At 50.1% G+C, this 16,323-nt stretch overlaps 1 protein-coding gene across 5 annotated transcripts in view; it reads right to left on the reverse strand.

Annotated features, from left to right (window-relative positions):
* MICALL2 (MICAL like 2) overlaps window positions 1-16,323 on the reverse strand; it is a 34,327-nt gene that overhangs the window by 10,154 nt on the left and 7,850 nt on the right. Inside the window, exons 4-10 of one of the 5 annotated variants that reach the window (XM_075165286.1) lie at window positions 15,629-15,686; window positions 8,298-8,346; window positions 4,988-5,054; window positions 4,562-4,703; window positions 1,916-2,076; window positions 1,125-1,246; window positions 68-739 (exon numbers count right to left, since the gene is read on the reverse strand). In XM_075165286.1, coding sequence (XP_075021387.1) covers window positions 68-739; window positions 1,125-1,246; window positions 1,916-2,076; window positions 4,562-4,703; window positions 4,988-5,054; window positions 8,298-8,346; window positions 15,629-15,686 — 1,271 coding nt within the window. Of the gene's footprint in view, window positions 1-67; window positions 740-1,124; window positions 1,247-1,915; window positions 2,077-4,561; window positions 4,704-4,987; window positions 5,055-8,297; window positions 8,347-14,690; window positions 15,687-16,323 lie in introns of all 5 variants that reach the window. The other 4 variants (XM_075165285.1, XM_075165284.1, XM_075165283.1 and 1 more) reach the window with 4 other exon arrangements.

Consider the following 16,323-nt stretch of genomic DNA (forward strand, 5'->3'; position numbering starts at 1 on the left):
AGGGACTTCTCCAAGTTATCCCAAGGATCATCTTGGGAGTAAAAAGGGAAAGAGAAATAGTATTTACCTGCTGGATGTTGAGGAGCCAGTGGAACTGAGTCCTCCTAGCCTGTTTGGAGAGGTGTTTGATCCAGCCAGAGCCTGTATAATATGGTTACGTGCCTGATCCTTCTCAGCATTCACTGGACTGACCTCAGTAGTGGTTCTGGCAGAGGCAGTTTTACCAGGGCCATGAGAAGAAGGGACTTGTTTTTTAGTGTCAGAGGTTTTATTGCTGGAGGACTCTAATGACCGAAAAAAATTTTCTCGGGCTTGCTGTGTTTTTGTTGTGGAGGTTGTCCAAAGAGGCCCTGACGGGGTACCTTCACGGTGATCTGTTTTATTTTTCAACGGGGTACCTTTGCAGTCATCTGATTTATTTACAGCTGAAGAGGACCATGGAGTATTTACACTTTTGAAGCCAGAGCTTCCAGAAGATGAAACAGATGGCTTGGTTGAATTAGCAAGGCCTTCCTGGCTGGGTTTCTTCAACACCTGCTCCAGCTTCTTGGGTTCTGCTGCTTTCTGGAACACCCTGGCAGCAGTAGGGGCTGGGGTACTCTCAGGTTTGTTCCCAGTGCTGCGGAGACCAGAGATCTGGACATTGTCTGGCTGCTGGTGGCTGGTACAGATGAACGTACCGGGCTCAGGCCCAGCTTTGTAGCTTCCAGGAAGAAGCACGTTCCAACACTGCCTGCACCTGTGGATACAAAAGTCTCAGAAAACATCCTCCAGAGCACTGGGAGGCCATTGACACACAGCTGAGAGTGCAGGCACAATTCCACCGTCAGCACAGGAAGAGTGGAGGTACCACACCAGCAGTGAGCAGATCCCGTGTGCACATTCCTCAGGCACCAAAACAGGAGCTGCTGATAGCCTGAAGTAGGAAAGGTGTGCATGAAAACAGACCTGTGCAAAGACTTTCCCCTATGCACGGGTCAAGAGCAGGCCCAGGCTGCCTCCACTCTGACAAAAATGTCCTCCATCACCTTGAGTGCCTCACACCACTCTCCCTCCAGTCCCAAAGGAACGAGGCTGCCCCTCTGTGACCCACAGGTCTGTACCCCCACTTTGAAGAGTTGTACCTGAAGCAGTTCCTGTGATAGAGCTTCCCATCGACCAAGTAGCGCTGCACCAGGTGCACATGGTTCCTGCAGATACCACAGCTGCTGCTAGGGATGTTCCCACTCTCTGCCAGGACCCCCTTCTGTGGGGAAACACAGCGGGTGAGCAGCCAGCACTGTGGCCCTGCATACAGCTACGAATCTCCCGGGTAGGCGAGAGTTCAACACGCGCAGCCAGTTGGCTAGGACAGAGAAGTGATATCCAGAAAATCCCTGCTCCCACTAACCCCGTGTTCACACGAAGTGCACCAGCCCTCGGGAGGATAGAGTAAGGGGAACTTGTTCCCACAAAGCCAGAGGTCCAGGGTGTTTTGTCCGTCTGTGGGAAACTGAAGTGCAAAGGTCTCTGATTTGAATTAGCTGGGAAAGGTCCTTACCCTTTTGAGAGAGGAGCTTTCTTTCTTCCACCCTGTTTTTGTCCCTACTCTGCTTTGAAACTGTTTCCAAGAATTTAATCAATGTTTTCTAGCAAGAATAATACATTCTGTTAAAAATCTCCATGCCCAAGCATAGCCATGTCCTAAGACACCCATGTCCTATTCACCACTAGATAAATCCCAGCTGACTGATGGCTTTCCAATGACTCCCACCTGAATTTGTTCAGTAACCAGACCTCTGGATTAAAATCCCCATAGTGAGCAGAAAATGTAGAGACTCAGTCCTTACCACTAGGAGCCTTGAACTAGCATAATACTGTCTAGCTCACTGAACAGATTTAAGGTTTAAAGAATACCCCAAAACACATTTCTTACCATGGTGACTGGGGAGGTTTCTTTTGGCTTAGCTCTGGCTGGTGGGTGGGCAGGAGGCAGTTTTGGTGGCACTGGCTTAGGAGGTTCTGAAACAGCTTTCTTCCCAAGAGGCTGCTCCTGAGGTTCGGAGGAAGGACGCTTGATTCCAGCCATGCCTCCAACTGGAAGAAAGGAAGAAGGGAAGATTTTTAAGGTAACATAAGGAAAAACCATGAGCTTAGGAGTCGTTTACAATGTAAGAAGATACAGAGGTAAATAAGCAAAGCATACAAGGGTTCACAGGCTTCCTTCACAAGCAGTTCTGAGTTGAGTGAGGGGCAAGAGTCAACAAGTGAATTTTACTGACACACGCTGGAACCATCTGGTAGCTGGAACTGCTGACTTTTTTTCTTCTCAGGGAATTCCACGGAGGGGAATGAAAAAGTGGAAAAATACAAAACACCATCGGTCAATGGTGTGAACAACACCTTGGGTTTGTACTTGGCCCACAGTTTGGCTGGAACTGATCGCCACTGAAACAGGCACTGCTGTTAGGTATTACAGCTAAGGAACTGAAGCACGGAGGGTTTGCTTCATTCAAGCTGCTGTGCTCCAGACTTCAACACACCCTGAACCTTCACTGCTGTGGGCGTCCACCCCACATCCCAGCTGGGACTCTCATGGAGCAAACAGGCTTGTCAAATGCAGAAATGACCACTAAAAATGGGTAATTCTATGACAGAGACTTGGAGGTGCCATGGTGGTGCTGATGCAGAAACCAACAGGATTTGCCACAAGAAGCCTACAAATGTCCAATTCTCTTTCCTTTGCAGATGAAAGAGAAACCCTCTAAATTCAGAACAAGTGGAGAAAAGAGAATCCCCAACACACTTCAACCAGGCAAAGAATGATGCCCCGTGCCCTGGGAAGTGCAGGGAGATTGCCCTGGGAAATAAGGCTTCACGCACAATTTTTACAGATGAGACCCCTCATCTGTCTCACAGGGATGTTATTTTTGCACCAATTCCTACTCCAAATGAGATGTCTCTCTGTTCCTTGTGGGATATTTGAACCACAGATTTGCTTTAAGAGCGACCAATTAAATGACCACCCGTCTGAAAAGAGATTATACCCTTTTCAGAGGGAGTCTGGACAGGGCGTAGGGAGCAGAGAGGAAGCTCAGTTCCCAACCGTCTTCTCTCAAGAAAGCTAGCTATCCAAATAAACACCCAGGGCTCTTTTACCACAGCAACCAGTGGACCGTTGACGCCAGCCCAGCAAATGTTTTAGACTCGGGCTGCCCCCCTCACTTCCCACTTGTGCCATTTACCGAGTTCCAAAGTCCAGCACAAAGATGGGTGGTTTCAGCTCTGCTCTTCTGTAAACACCTGACCTCAATAAAATATTGGCCGCTGGCCCTCTCTGGCCTCCGGTGTCCTGCTTATTTCATGGTTCTGCTGGAGCCCATTCCAAGGGCACGACTATGGTATTAGGAGTCTGCTCGGTGTCAGAGGGCACATTCCTGGCTGGGCTCATTTTCAGACACGCGCATTCACCCCAGCAACAGGAATGCAACGAGAGCATTTTGTGGGACACTAGAGAGTATAAAAATGTGCTGTGTTTGATGACGTGGTAGGCAAGATGCTGGGGGGGAGGGAGTAAAGACCCCAAACTGACCCAGATTCCCACCACTTGGCACAAACATGATGGAATTTGTTTGACTTCAGTCAGAATGGTTTTAAAACAAGAAATAAAAAAAATGAAGAGGGGGGAGGGAAGAGGTTTTAGAGGGAGAGAAAAAGCGTGCTTAAATGTGTAAAGAGGTGGAGAAGGGGGAAGAGTTTAGACATTAAAGGCAGCTCTCAGAGTGAATTGTGCTTTCTTTCCAAGATGTAGGACATTTTCAATACATATCTGTCTTCTCCATCTAGATTCACCTTAACCAGTTAAGTCATTCATGTCCCACTTTCTAAAGTTTCCTCTGGAGGAACCTGTGAAATTGGTTTATCGTATTATTTCATTTTGTATGAGCTTAAAGCCAAATATAAACCAAGTCTACAATAATGCTCCTGTGAGCCCAGATAAACTCTCCAGTACGTGAATATAATGCCTTGGCAGCTCTGTGGCCTGTTTTATGTTTGAAAGAATTGCTATCATGATTATGTCAGTTAAGGGGGTCATTTTCTTCTACTTCCTTATACCAGTACTGCTGTGCTGTGCAAGCCCGACCATGGATGCTGTTACATTGGCACAGCCTCACAGACAAGCTCAGCCTTGTTAGACTCCGTGTTCTCACCAGCCCTCCGGTGTGGCAAGGACTGGAGCAGGGATGGAGGTGCTCAAGAAAGGAAAGCTGAGGTGGGGACCACATGGGGAACCTTCACTGCTCCTGTCTGGCTGAACCATAAGAAATTTTAGACTGTATATTAAATTTTAAGGCACTAGTTTTAAAGACAAAGCATGGCCCTGTGCCCTTCCAAAAGCACAGGTGCTACTGTAGGCCAGTGTGTAGTTCAGTAGTGGAGTTCAGATCCTCCATTGGAATAGTTCTGGTACTAAAAGACCTCTGTGCAGTCTATTTTGCTTTTTCAAGCTTGTTAGGAGGCAAGCAAAAGCATAAAATTAAGTCCTAATCCTTCCCACCCCTCCACAGAATATGGTACTTACTAGGAGACCGTCCATGGAAGTAGTTATAATACTGGGAAACATAGGTGAGGATGCTCAGCCTGTCTGGTACCCTCAGAGCAACCATATCCTCTGCATCCAGCAAGGCTGGGATCCCTAGCTCCTCTTCCGCCACTCGAAATGCCTAGAGAAAGAAGAAGAAGGGGGAAAAAAAAAAAAAAAAAAGGGTCTTGTCCAGCCCAGGCAGCAGAGCTGCTCCTCATCAGAAGTAAGAAGCTCGACTGCAAGCAGCCCCACTCGAATAATAACTCTACTGGGGAACAGCTGCACCAGTTTAACTCCTACATTGTACGGCCGGTACAGGAACCAACGGAGTCATGGCTTCCAGCCATCGCGTTGAGAAATTCAGGCAGGGAGCCAAAAATCTGGCCTGGCAAGCTGGCCGTAGCTCACTGCATGGGAACTCACCTGGGCTTCCCCTGCTCTTCCTCGAGCCTGCCTCTCTCTGGATACGCACAGCTGCGGAGAGCGAGGCCTGGCAGAAGGGGAGGTGTCAGTCCAGGCTGGCAGACTCGATTCCAGGCTTCCAGCCCAACCTGGAGCGCTCCCCAATTAACGGTGTGCTGGTAGGTGTTTGCAGGCAGCTTTCTATCTCCGAGTGCTGTGCAAATGTTAACGCTTCCTGCCTACTGCCTGCTCTTCCCCATCTGAAAAAGGGGAAGTCTTGGGCTGCAGGAGGGAGCTCTGTCTCCCAGACTAGACGGGGAAGAGAGGAATAATGCAGAAGGATTCCTGATACCTAGCTCCCTTCCAGCTTAACCATTTCCATGCTGCCTAACATGTATTTGGGACAAATATTCCTCTTTGTGGTCCCCTCTGCTTTGAAACTGCAGGATCAAAGTCAGGTAAAGGAGGGAAAAGCTATTTTCTTTTGCCTCTGAACAAGAGCCTTTACTAGAGGACAAAAAAAATGCAACATGCATAAAGCAACTTTGCCCTTGCTCAACTCGGTGTTGGGCTTTTACTAGGGACTTTCTCCAGCCCTCTTCCTTCCAGGCTTATAGGAAAAAATCCTTTCCCTCCCCCTTTGGAGCATCCCCTTTGAAATGCCAACACAGCAAAGGAAAATAGCACTTGCAGGAGCGAAGGCACAAGGAAGGCTACTGCTGAACCCCACAGCAAAAGGGTTAAAGAAAGACTCGAGCATATTAAAACCCTCCGCATCTGACCTCTGGCACAGACACACAACAGCGTTGGTGTACAAGCCAACTATTCCTGCTTAGAAGAAACAAACAGCCATTATTTTTCAGCAAGATAATTACCATTTTTTTCCATTGGGTATCCCAGTAAAAATGTAACTGAGCTGACATGAAGCACGCTTTGAGCCAGTTACCTCCTGTGCGTCACCCCGGCTGCCAGCCCAGCCTGGCACTCGCCTGTCTCGTAACCTGGTACTTAATATATTCTTTGGAGTGTTCCCCATTGCACTGGCTGCACAACTGGTCTGACCAGTGGAGTTTTCCTGCTGGACATTCCCGGTGTGCAGTCTAGCAGAAACGCAAGCCATGCCACCTCCTGCCACACAGGGTGAGACCTGTGCAACAGGCACAGAACAAGTGCGAGGGGCTGCCTGGACCACAAAGAGGACACGACTGGTTTGGCCAGAACCCGGTGAGCAACGCAGAGAGCAGCATTAGGATGTAGTGTCCCCTGTGCCTACAGCATCCTCATAGTCCTGCTCTTGCCTGGAGATCCAACAAGATCACCACCTAACATGGCCAGTTGCCCTTCTCCTCTGCCTGCCCATCCAGGGGCCTTTAAAGAAGCAACATGTTATTTCTGCATAACATTTTTCATCAGTGCAGCTCCAAGTGCTTTACGAAGGAGGTAAGTGTCACTGCCCCCATTTTGCATAGAGGAGGCAAAGTGATACGCTCGAGGCTATCTGAGCCGGCCGGGCACAGCTTCCATCTGACACAGGCTACTGCTGTATCAGCTACACCACACCACCATCCATTAGCACTGAAAGAACTGGATCCAAGGTCTCTAGAAACCCTTCTCATCTTTATATATTTTTGAAATCTTTAGCAAAAAAAAATGCCACCAGCTGAAATTTTTCTAGGGTTTGGGGTTGTTTTTATTGGCACTTGAGAAGTGACACATTCTTCCTCGGCAGAAGACCTTATATGGCAAATTGCAGCCCAAACAAGATTTTTTTAGTTGAATAATACAGCCCCTGAAAAGAAGTTATTGAATAGTGAGGCATCAAGGAGGGTCTGAACAATAGCAGAGGAATAGCACTGGGAGAAATCAGACCTACTCATATCCCAAGGGCAGCCAGAGGAAGAAAGTGTAGGAGCTAGGATGGAGAGCAACCCAAGGGGGGAGGCCAGCCCAGGAGCCCACAGGGAGATGGAGGAGTCAGCCCCACTCACGGCAGAGCCAAGGCAGCACCATACTAGCAGTGAAAGGGCAATGCAGACAATTCATCCTACAGCAGGTGGAATACGGAAGAGAGAGGAAAATAAAGGACATAAAAGAAACCAAGAAATGGAGGGAGGAGAGGCGGGGAAACACAGGCTGCAACAAAGGAGGGGAGCAACTCTTTTTATGAGAGGCACAAAGAAGCTTTTCATTAATAAAAGCAGTGGAGATGGCTTGTACAGCTCATTTCCCAGGGACAGGCAAAGTTGCCAGCAGAGCGGACACCATCAGCCGGGCTGGGGAAGGAGCAATACTCAGGGCTTCACAGCCCTGGCTGGGATAACTGTCCATGGCGAAGAGCCCCTGATGCCTGCCAAATACCAAACCTCATGGGCAAAAACGCTCGGTCTGAACCTCACCTAGAAGAGAGGAACACGCAGGGCTGAACCCCAGAGAGGGTGAATAACTGCTCACATACTGCAGCCCCAGCTTGGGGAGAGCGGGGTCCAACACAGGCACTTTGAACACGGCTGGGGCCGAAGGGGAGCAGAAGCTAAAGAGCGTGGGGGAGCGAGTTTAGATCTCCCGGAGGCAAGGACCACCTCAGAGGGCTCACTGCGTCACAGGATGTCATTCCTCCAGTCCAGACAAGAGTAAGCTGCCGTGGTTAGTTCACATCCCGAGCTCCTGCCAAGCAGCCACGAAGCTGTGTGGTGCAATGCCAAAGGAAAAAAAGCGTTTTAATCTGCTGCCTCTCTCTTTGCGAGGGAGAGAAAAATCCTTGGAGCGCTAAGCCCATGCTTGAATCCAGTGCAGGAGGAGGTGCCCAACTTCTACTCTTTTCGTTGAGAGAATAAGAGAAACTCAAATCCCATCCTGGAGTGAAGTGTCCAGGCAGGATGAGGTTTAGGACGTCTCCACCTTCCAGCAGCCTTCATTCCCTGCACAGGAACAAGCAGAAGTGGGGGGAGACTCCCTATGCTTCCCCTCTCACATCAGCTACCTCCCAGCTCCTTCTCCATTCCTTAGGAGCATCACGTACTCAACATGTCCATGCCCATGTCTTGACCTCCAGTATCTCTGTCCAAGTTCCTGCTGCCACAGGACACACTGGACACAGGCATCGCTGTGCAACCAGCAAAGAAGTGTGAGCAGTCTGAGGGTGCTTTCAAGCAGCCAGCAAGCCTGGACATTGCCATTCAAATCAGAGGATTGGATGCACACAGAATAAGGCAAAGGATTTGAATACAGCACACTCGGCACACTGCATCTGCAGGGTTTCTGTTGCTAAACCACATAAGCAAGATGCCAGGACATAGACTAGACCAAAAGTAAAACATTAGAAGTCACTTACCAACTTGTTGTTCTCGTATACATTTTCTTTACTGAGGGAGTTGAAGTTTCTGAAATATAGAAAGAAGAGAAAAATCTCAGGTTGGTGATGTAGAGCAAGCTGCTTCACTTCCAGCTTCTCGAAGCTCTCTGAGCCTCACTGGTTCAGGGGACAGAGCACGTCCTCCCACCCTGCCTTCTCAGAGATGCTCTGGTGGGAGCAGTGTGGCAGATCCTGTCCGAGACAGTCACAGACCTGCTGTACCTCCCAGGACAGAGACATGCAGGAGACCCAGCAGGCACGGCCATCTGCCCACAGGCAGCACAACACATTTTTGGCACATCTAGCCTTGCAGGGCTGCCTCCCGCAGCCTCCTGCGGGCAGGACATGCTGATGCCAAAACATCCCATGCAGGTTCATGGTTTTTTGCTGAGACAGCCAGGAGCAACCTCTAATTCATGGGGTGGTTTTTTTCCCCCAAAAAAGCCTTGCTCTTCTCCCACCTCAAAAAGGTACACTGATGCCTGCCAGCCAGATTTGCAACGCTGTCTCCCTGGAAGTACTTTCCAAACAGTCACATCCATGCTCTTCTCCCATCTTGCAAGTTGCCTCCACACAGAGAGACCTCACAGCCCCGAGGATACCTCAGACGCTGCATGTGTCGCACTCTTCTCTGACACACCTGTATCCTCTGATCTCAGAAGCTGCTGATTCCACCAGCACACAAGTTCTGGTTTCAAATCCTCTTTTCTTCTCTGGCAGAGCTCCACAAAACCAGCACCAGGAATCTGCCTGGGAAATACCTCTTCCCACAAACCAATACTGCGGCTGATAACACCCAAGTTGCCTGTAGAAAACTTACTCTCTTTCCGCTAGGGCTGTCCCTTTTGATTTGTAATCATAACCAACAACTGAAAAGGAAGAGACAATTACTGTTTGCAGTTACAAGCCAAAGTCAACAATCCTTCTTCCCTTCTGCTGTCCCCGGACATCACCTCCCTCTTCCCCTCTCTCCAGATTTGCTCTCCCCCTCTCTGGTCCAACCAGATGCCACCTCTCTCGGCACTATGCTGGGAACTCAGAACATGGGACCTGGCAGGACAGGCAAGAAAGCACGGGGGAGAGTGAGTTTGTGCTATTGGAAGTAGAGCCGCAACACAGTGTGCTTTCTCACCCATAGCAGACCGTGTCCCTTGCTTAGGAAACAGCCACCATCAGCTTTGTTTTAAACTGACTGTCACTTGCTAAACTGGGAATACAAAACTGACTGTTGGCTGGCAGCCCTGCTCTCCCACACTGCTTCCTTCTGCCCAGGCAAGCAGGCAGGGTCAATTCCTTTCTGATAACCCAGTTTCACTTTACAATCCTTGTACCTGCTGGCACAGAGCTAAGCAAAAGGCTGATATCAGAGAAGAAATTCTCACTGATAAACAGAAAAGGCTACTGTACCAACTTTGCATTTTTGTACGTAGCACCTTTATAACCGAAGTGGACCTACCCTTGTTAGCCAGTCCCTCACCTCTGAGAGGAGCCAGGATAACCGTGTGAAAGCCAGGGCAAAGCTGGCTCGCAGCAACCTATTCATGAGACAAACACATGATCTGTATCGCAGCAGGGGAACTTTTTCCATGGCTTGTAACAGCAAGGAGCAAGCCAGGTCCTTTATCTACTTAGTACAGAAAGTGGAGCATTACATTATAAATAAGAGAGGCGCCTTCAAACAGGTTTGTCCATCATGCCGCAGCCGATGCCTCCTCCCTGCTTCCCGTATTGCTACGTGGGATAAGGAGAAAATGAATGACAGATAAGACTCAAAGGTCAAACTCCCCCAAGAAGCACATAAAGACAAGGCAACCCTAAATCATATACTCTTTCCTATGCAAAAACAAAGGGACTTGCAGAGGTTTTTCTTCAAGCAGTGCTCCTGCCCGGAGATTTCCCTTCCCTGAGACAATGGATTAAAAAGAGCAACAAAAATAATCACAAGCCAGAAAAGTTTCAGTGAAACAATAGATACAATCATCCTGGTTTGTGTCAGGCAAGAAAATCAGCTTTTTTAAGAGCCAGCTGAAGGAGGAGATTGCAGCGCTCTGCCTCACTCCTGATTGTGCCCCTCTGTAGCAGGGACGTCCTGAACGCAGGAAAACACCTGCAAGAACAAAGGGGAGCTCCAGCTTCCTCGGTCACGTAAGGAAGTAAGACTGACACGTAAGACGTAACATACTGGAGTTACCTATTTATTGTCACGCTGAATGCTGTTTGCTGTGGTAGTGTGTGTGCAGCTTCACACTGCGTAGCATGTAACAGAGACCTAAACCCCCAAATCTGTTGATGGTGAATTTCTGAAATCCCCTTCTGTTTCCCAAAGGAGAGTGCAAACAACCAGGTTACTTGGTCATTTCAAGAGCCTCCTCCCTCTCAGCATCACTCTTTCCCTGGCTAGTCAGGTGAACTGCTTACATATAATATTTATTTTGGAAATTGATCTTGCTGGTGCATCTCCTATCTTGGAATATCAAAGCTCTCTGGACCAATGTAATCCTAAGAAAGCAAAGCGAAATACAAATGGAGAAGTAGGAGTTCTCCGCTGAGAAAATACAGGCAACTGAATTAATTGGAAGAGGCGAGAAACATAAATCTGACCCAAGAGAGGGCCTCCAGTGTTGGAAACACATCAGAGTGGAGTTCACTAGCACAGGAATGGAAGTGAAGATTTTAGCTCCCAAAAAAATCCTTCTCCTAGAAAAAAGTGGCCGAGCATTTCTCATGCCCACAAATCTCCGTGACCACCCACTGCTCCAGCTGCGCAGACCCAGCGCTCGCAAATCACGCCACGGTCCTTTGCTTCCATAGGAGGAATCTCTGCTGCTGCTGTGCAAGCACTAACTTGGTTGGAAACTTGACCTTGGAGCAGACTGAGCAAAAAAAATCCCAGAGCCATGATGGTACCAAAAGGGCTTCTGCTTCTCGGCACTTTTGTACTATTTTCTCTATAGACAATAAGATATGCACAGTCAAAAGGATCACTGAAAGAGTGAAGCACCCTTTGCCAGCTCATAGTCCTTGAACAGAGGGTTCAAATCCAGCATGTTCTGCTGGGAACAGGACTTTTCAGCTGTGCTCTTTCTGGAGGTGCAAACAACCTGGGGAGAGGGAATCCCAGGTGGAAGATGTCCCCCATGCACTCATCCTCCTCTCAGCAATGCCTGCTCCACACTGCTCCGGTCTTGCTGGCAAGCTGCAGTGTGCTGCATCTGTAACAACAGATGAGACTCCCTGACCCCAGAACCATCCTCCCCTCGCCTACGCCTGTCACACAAACCACAACCCCGCGGAGGCCAAGCAGGCAGCAGCTCTGCTTCACCTTTTGCTAAGGAGATGGAGATTGTGGGCAACCTGTCCTCAGCACGGCCAGGGCCCTCCCTGTCCACATTGGCGACTCTTGGCCTCATCCTGCCCTGCTGAGCTGACAGCAGCCCAGGAAATGCTGCTGGAGGAATGGGCACCCGCGGCTGCTCAGCAGGGATTTCACAACCAGTCAATTCCCAGAACTCCGAGCTGAACACCAGCTCACAGTCTGGGAAAGAGCAAGATCCCGGACGAAGAGAAGGAGCTTAATCAAAACCTTTTCTCGACATCTGGCATTAATATCTGAGCGAGTGTGCACGGCTCCCCTGCTGCTTCTAACTCACTTATCAGGCCAAGGCCACTAAAACCACGGCCAGAGTTTGCACAGCCATCGCCATCACACGCGGCAGCTGCCGACCTCAGCCTCCCACCACGCCACCGTGAGGCTTCACGTCCCTCTGATGAGAGGAGCCTCAGGGCTCCGCAATCATCCCAGAAAATGGGCTGGGACCTGCCTGACACAGCGTGCGTGCCTGGCTGGGGCTGGCTATGAAGCATTCTTCAGCTGGGACAAAAGAGAAATGAATTTCCATGGTAATTCAGCGTGCGTCTCCACTCCCCCAGAGCATCCTTGGGTGAGTGGGAAGTGAGTGGGAAATGCATTTCTAATTTTACACAGCCTGCCCTGTTCACCAATAACACACAAACCGACATCAGCCAAGTTTGAGAGCAGTTATCATATTTTCCATATGTTTTCCAGCAAGAAAACAGGAAGGGGGGGAGAGACACCCACCAGCCTGTCCTCTGAGCTACATACCCCACAAGAGAAGCCCATGATTATGACCATGTTTTGTAATCGCTTGAAGTTTTCCTGGGAATTTCTCAGGCTCCTGCAAGGAGAAATCCCCTACGCTCCTCAGCCCAAGAATGTCATTTGTGTAAACCAAGACAGAAAACACACTGTTGCAAAACTCTGATGCCATGACTGAATCATGTTCTGCAAGTGATTTATATAGCAGAGCTGCTGCAAACACACCGAGCGCTCCGAACACCAATTACCCTTTTCTAGTTTTATTTTCAGTATGATGCTTTTAATCTTCAGCTAGGATCTTTGCTAGAAGCAAGGGGAGGCGCTCAGGATAAACCACTTCAAGCCCCTGGGAAGCAGGAGTCACAGCCGCACGTGCACCCAGCTGCACTTCTCTGCCGGTGGCTCCTGCGCCGCCAACACTCAGAGAAGCTTTTACAGACACATGGAGAATTTGCAGAAGTATTCAGCCCCAGGATCTGACACATGACACCCAGCAGCCCCGGCCAACCACTTGAAAGCATAATTTCCTTCCAGCAGGACTTTGCCCAGCCAAGGATACACCTGGTGCTTTCCTGCATTACACCGCTGACACTGATGAGGGAGGTCACTGATAAAAGCTTCTCTTACTTTAACCTTCAAGCAGTCTTTGCTGAGCTGGTCCGAGTCAGAAAGAGCTTCTGTAAGGACCTGAATAAAGTCAGGCAGAATTTCCATCGTAAAAGAAAATGAATGGGAACAGAGAGACGCGACAAGGAACGTCTTCCCTCTTCAGCATAGGAGAATTTATTTAGGATATGTCTATCCACAACCCTCGATGCACAGTTCAAGGATTATAAACGACCCACTAAACTGGTCAACAGGACTATTCCAGTTCTCAAGTCACTGAGCCCCTGTTTACACCCGTGCTCCAGACGGTCCAGCTGCAGAGTCAGCCAGGAAGCAGTCATGGTCCCTCTACGAGCACCTCCTGGTCACGTCAGCCTTTCTGTCCTGGTATTTTGTATCTTTGGGACCGTGAATCAAAGGAAGGAAAGGAAATATCTGGAGTCACGTGGAAACCACAGCATGTCAGGAAGCCATACACAGAAACACCATGGTGACTGCCCAAGTACTGGGGACTACAGAGAAAGCGTGCCTGAAGCTCCTGCACTAACCTCCCGCTGCCTAAGCCTGCTCCTGCCTCTTCCAAGTTTCACAACAACAGAGGAGAGAGAACAAGAGGAGATCTTCTTCTTGGTCTTCCACCAGAAGCGAGACACCTGTAAGAGAGATCTCTGCACACAAACCCAAGCAGTAGGCTGTCCTGGGAGCATGAAGAAAAAGGCAGAATTCAAGGAACAGAAGGAAAACCACAGCACAGAAAACCCAACCTGGTCCTCCACCAGCTGGACACATCTGACTGGGAGAAACCTAATGCTTAAATCAATACTCCTGGACAATCTTTGTGCTCCTCCCTTGCCTTGACCTTCCCCTTCAACCCCCTCACCTCAAAGTCCAAAGAGCCCAGAAGTATAAAAAAAAAACAAAGTAGGAAGCATGATCTACGTCTCCCTTCGGCGATTCACCTTCCCAGATGTTAACATTTGGGCAGGGACGGGTCAAAACCCACAAGGCACCAGCAACGGCACCAGCAAGGGCTGGAAAACACTTTGCCTCCCACAGACAGAGTCTAGATGGGAAAAATGAGTGATGTTCAGGAATCCAGCGGCTGCCGGGCCCTGCCTTTCTATTGTATTTTGTTTAAATAGCCCTCGCCTCCCGACTCATGAGCGGTTGAGCTGCCGTCGGGCTGAGCGAGGAAAGCCCAGCCTAAGCAAACACAAACAGCAAAGAAGGAAACGATTCCCCAAAAATTGGTGCCTGAACTTGTTTTGCAACGGAAAGGACGCGTTTAAAATATTTATACTTCAGCCACAGAGGAAAGAAAGGGAAAAAATGGAAAATATAGAGGGAAAAAAAAGCATGTAGGCAGCGAGAGCGGAGCTCTTCGCTTGGAGATTTTCAGTGTGGGTGCTAGCTGAGCTCCCGGCGACGGCCGCCCACCCGCAGCATCTCCCAGGGAGGAGCTGGGATTTCTGTTAGGGCTGCATCTGCGGGGAAGGCGAGGTCCCGCGGTGGACGAAGGGCCTGGAGTCCTCAGCTCAATGGCGGGCTGACCGCAGCCCAGCGAGGGCCCTCAGCTGCGAGCGGAGGGTCCCGGCCCCGCCGAGCCGGCAGCCCACGCGTTGGCCTCGACGCCCGGCGAGGATACTCACATGAGGTCGGGCCGGTGCCGGTGGAGGATGGCGCAGAAGGCGAGGCCGTCGCGGAAGGAGGTGGTCATGTTGGTGATGCTGACATCGCGGTAGCCCTCGCACTGCTGCTTGCACCACAGCTGCAGGTTCTGGATGGCCGCCATGGCCTCGACGGGCCGGGGGAGGCGGCGGCAGGCCCCGTGCCCCGGGGCGGCTCGGCGGGGCAGGAGGCAGCCCCTCGCCGCGCCGTGCCGAGCCCAGCCGGAGGCTGCCGGCGTGTGGCGGCCGGCCGCGGCGGGGAGGAGGCGGGGAAAGGGGCGGGCGAGGGGCGGGCGGCGGCGGCCCCTCAGGGCCTCCCTCCGCCTCGCCCCGGGGCCGAGCTTGGCGCAGGGGGGGCAAATGACAGAAAACCTGGGTGTTTCGGACGTGACCGGCGGCCCTGCGTGGGTGGGCTGTCGCGTGTGGCCGGCTGCTTCTCCACAGGGGCTGGGGGCAGTGCACCCCCGGCCCTCCCGCCACGGCCCTGTCGCGACATGGGATCCCACGCGTTGGGCTTCTGCCGTGGGGACAAAGGAAATTTCCTTCGAGCCCACACACACAAAAAATCCGGTTTCCTTCGTGAAGGGGCAGCCACACAGGGGAGGCGTGAGGAGGAGGAGGGAGGGCGAAGCACGGCCGCCCAGAGGCCTCATCCTGGCTAGGGAAGGAGGGAGGCCGGCTGCCGGCACAGGGTCTGCCGGCCCGGGGCAGCCCACCAGGCATCCGCGGCTGTCGACCGTCAGCTGCAGCCACCTCCGCTCCCTCTCCCCACAGAACGGGGTGGAGGGATGTGGGAGCCAAAAAGGCGGCCGCCCGCTGGGGCCCGGCCCCGGCTGGGCTAGCCATGGCCAGGGGCAGCCCCGCGATTGCCAATTCATTACGGTTGCCCTGCGGCACATGCATCACATAAAATAACTCACCAGATCTCGTGCGGCTGACAAAACTGCAGAAGAGACAAGGTAACACTTTAAGAGCTGCCTATAAATTAGGTAAAAATAATTAATAATACATATAATATAATATATTAATGGCATTTCTATGACATGATATGGATAATATACATTAATATATAAATACCTCACAAATAATTCAGTGTGTTTCCATTTCATCAACAATCACTGGCCAATGTATTTACTTTATGGTAAGGATTATACATTTCATTATAAATGGCTTGCTGGGCATGTCAGCAACTTTTACATCTCCATTCACTTTATTATTAATGGTTTCCTGAACAGTAACGGCATAATAATGCACACAATGCAGCATGAATATTTGATGTGGCATCTATAGTCTCCCATTTATCATTTATAACAGGCTACAAAAACATTATAAAACATTTATTACAAATTTATAGATCACTTTATACTAAAACAAAGTTGTGTTATAAATACATTATTAATCCTTTATGCCATTTATGGGAATCCCTTGTAATAGGGCCTTAGCATATGTTGCTGCACAACCGTAACAAGAACGGTGTGGCAAGGAGGAAATACGGCACGGCGAGGCTGCTCCCGAATACTGGGTGTATTCTGTGAAGGAAAGCATAAACATCTGCACTCAAAATTAATCAGACTACCAAGGGACCGATCAAAAGAAATGCTAGATTAACTCAGTT

Source organism: Calonectris borealis, chromosome 16 (genome assembly GCF_964195595.1).
Source record: "Calonectris borealis chromosome 16, bCalBor7.hap1.2, whole genome shotgun sequence".
NCBI classification, from domain to species: domain Eukaryota; kingdom Metazoa; phylum Chordata; class Aves; order Procellariiformes; family Procellariidae; genus Calonectris; species Calonectris borealis.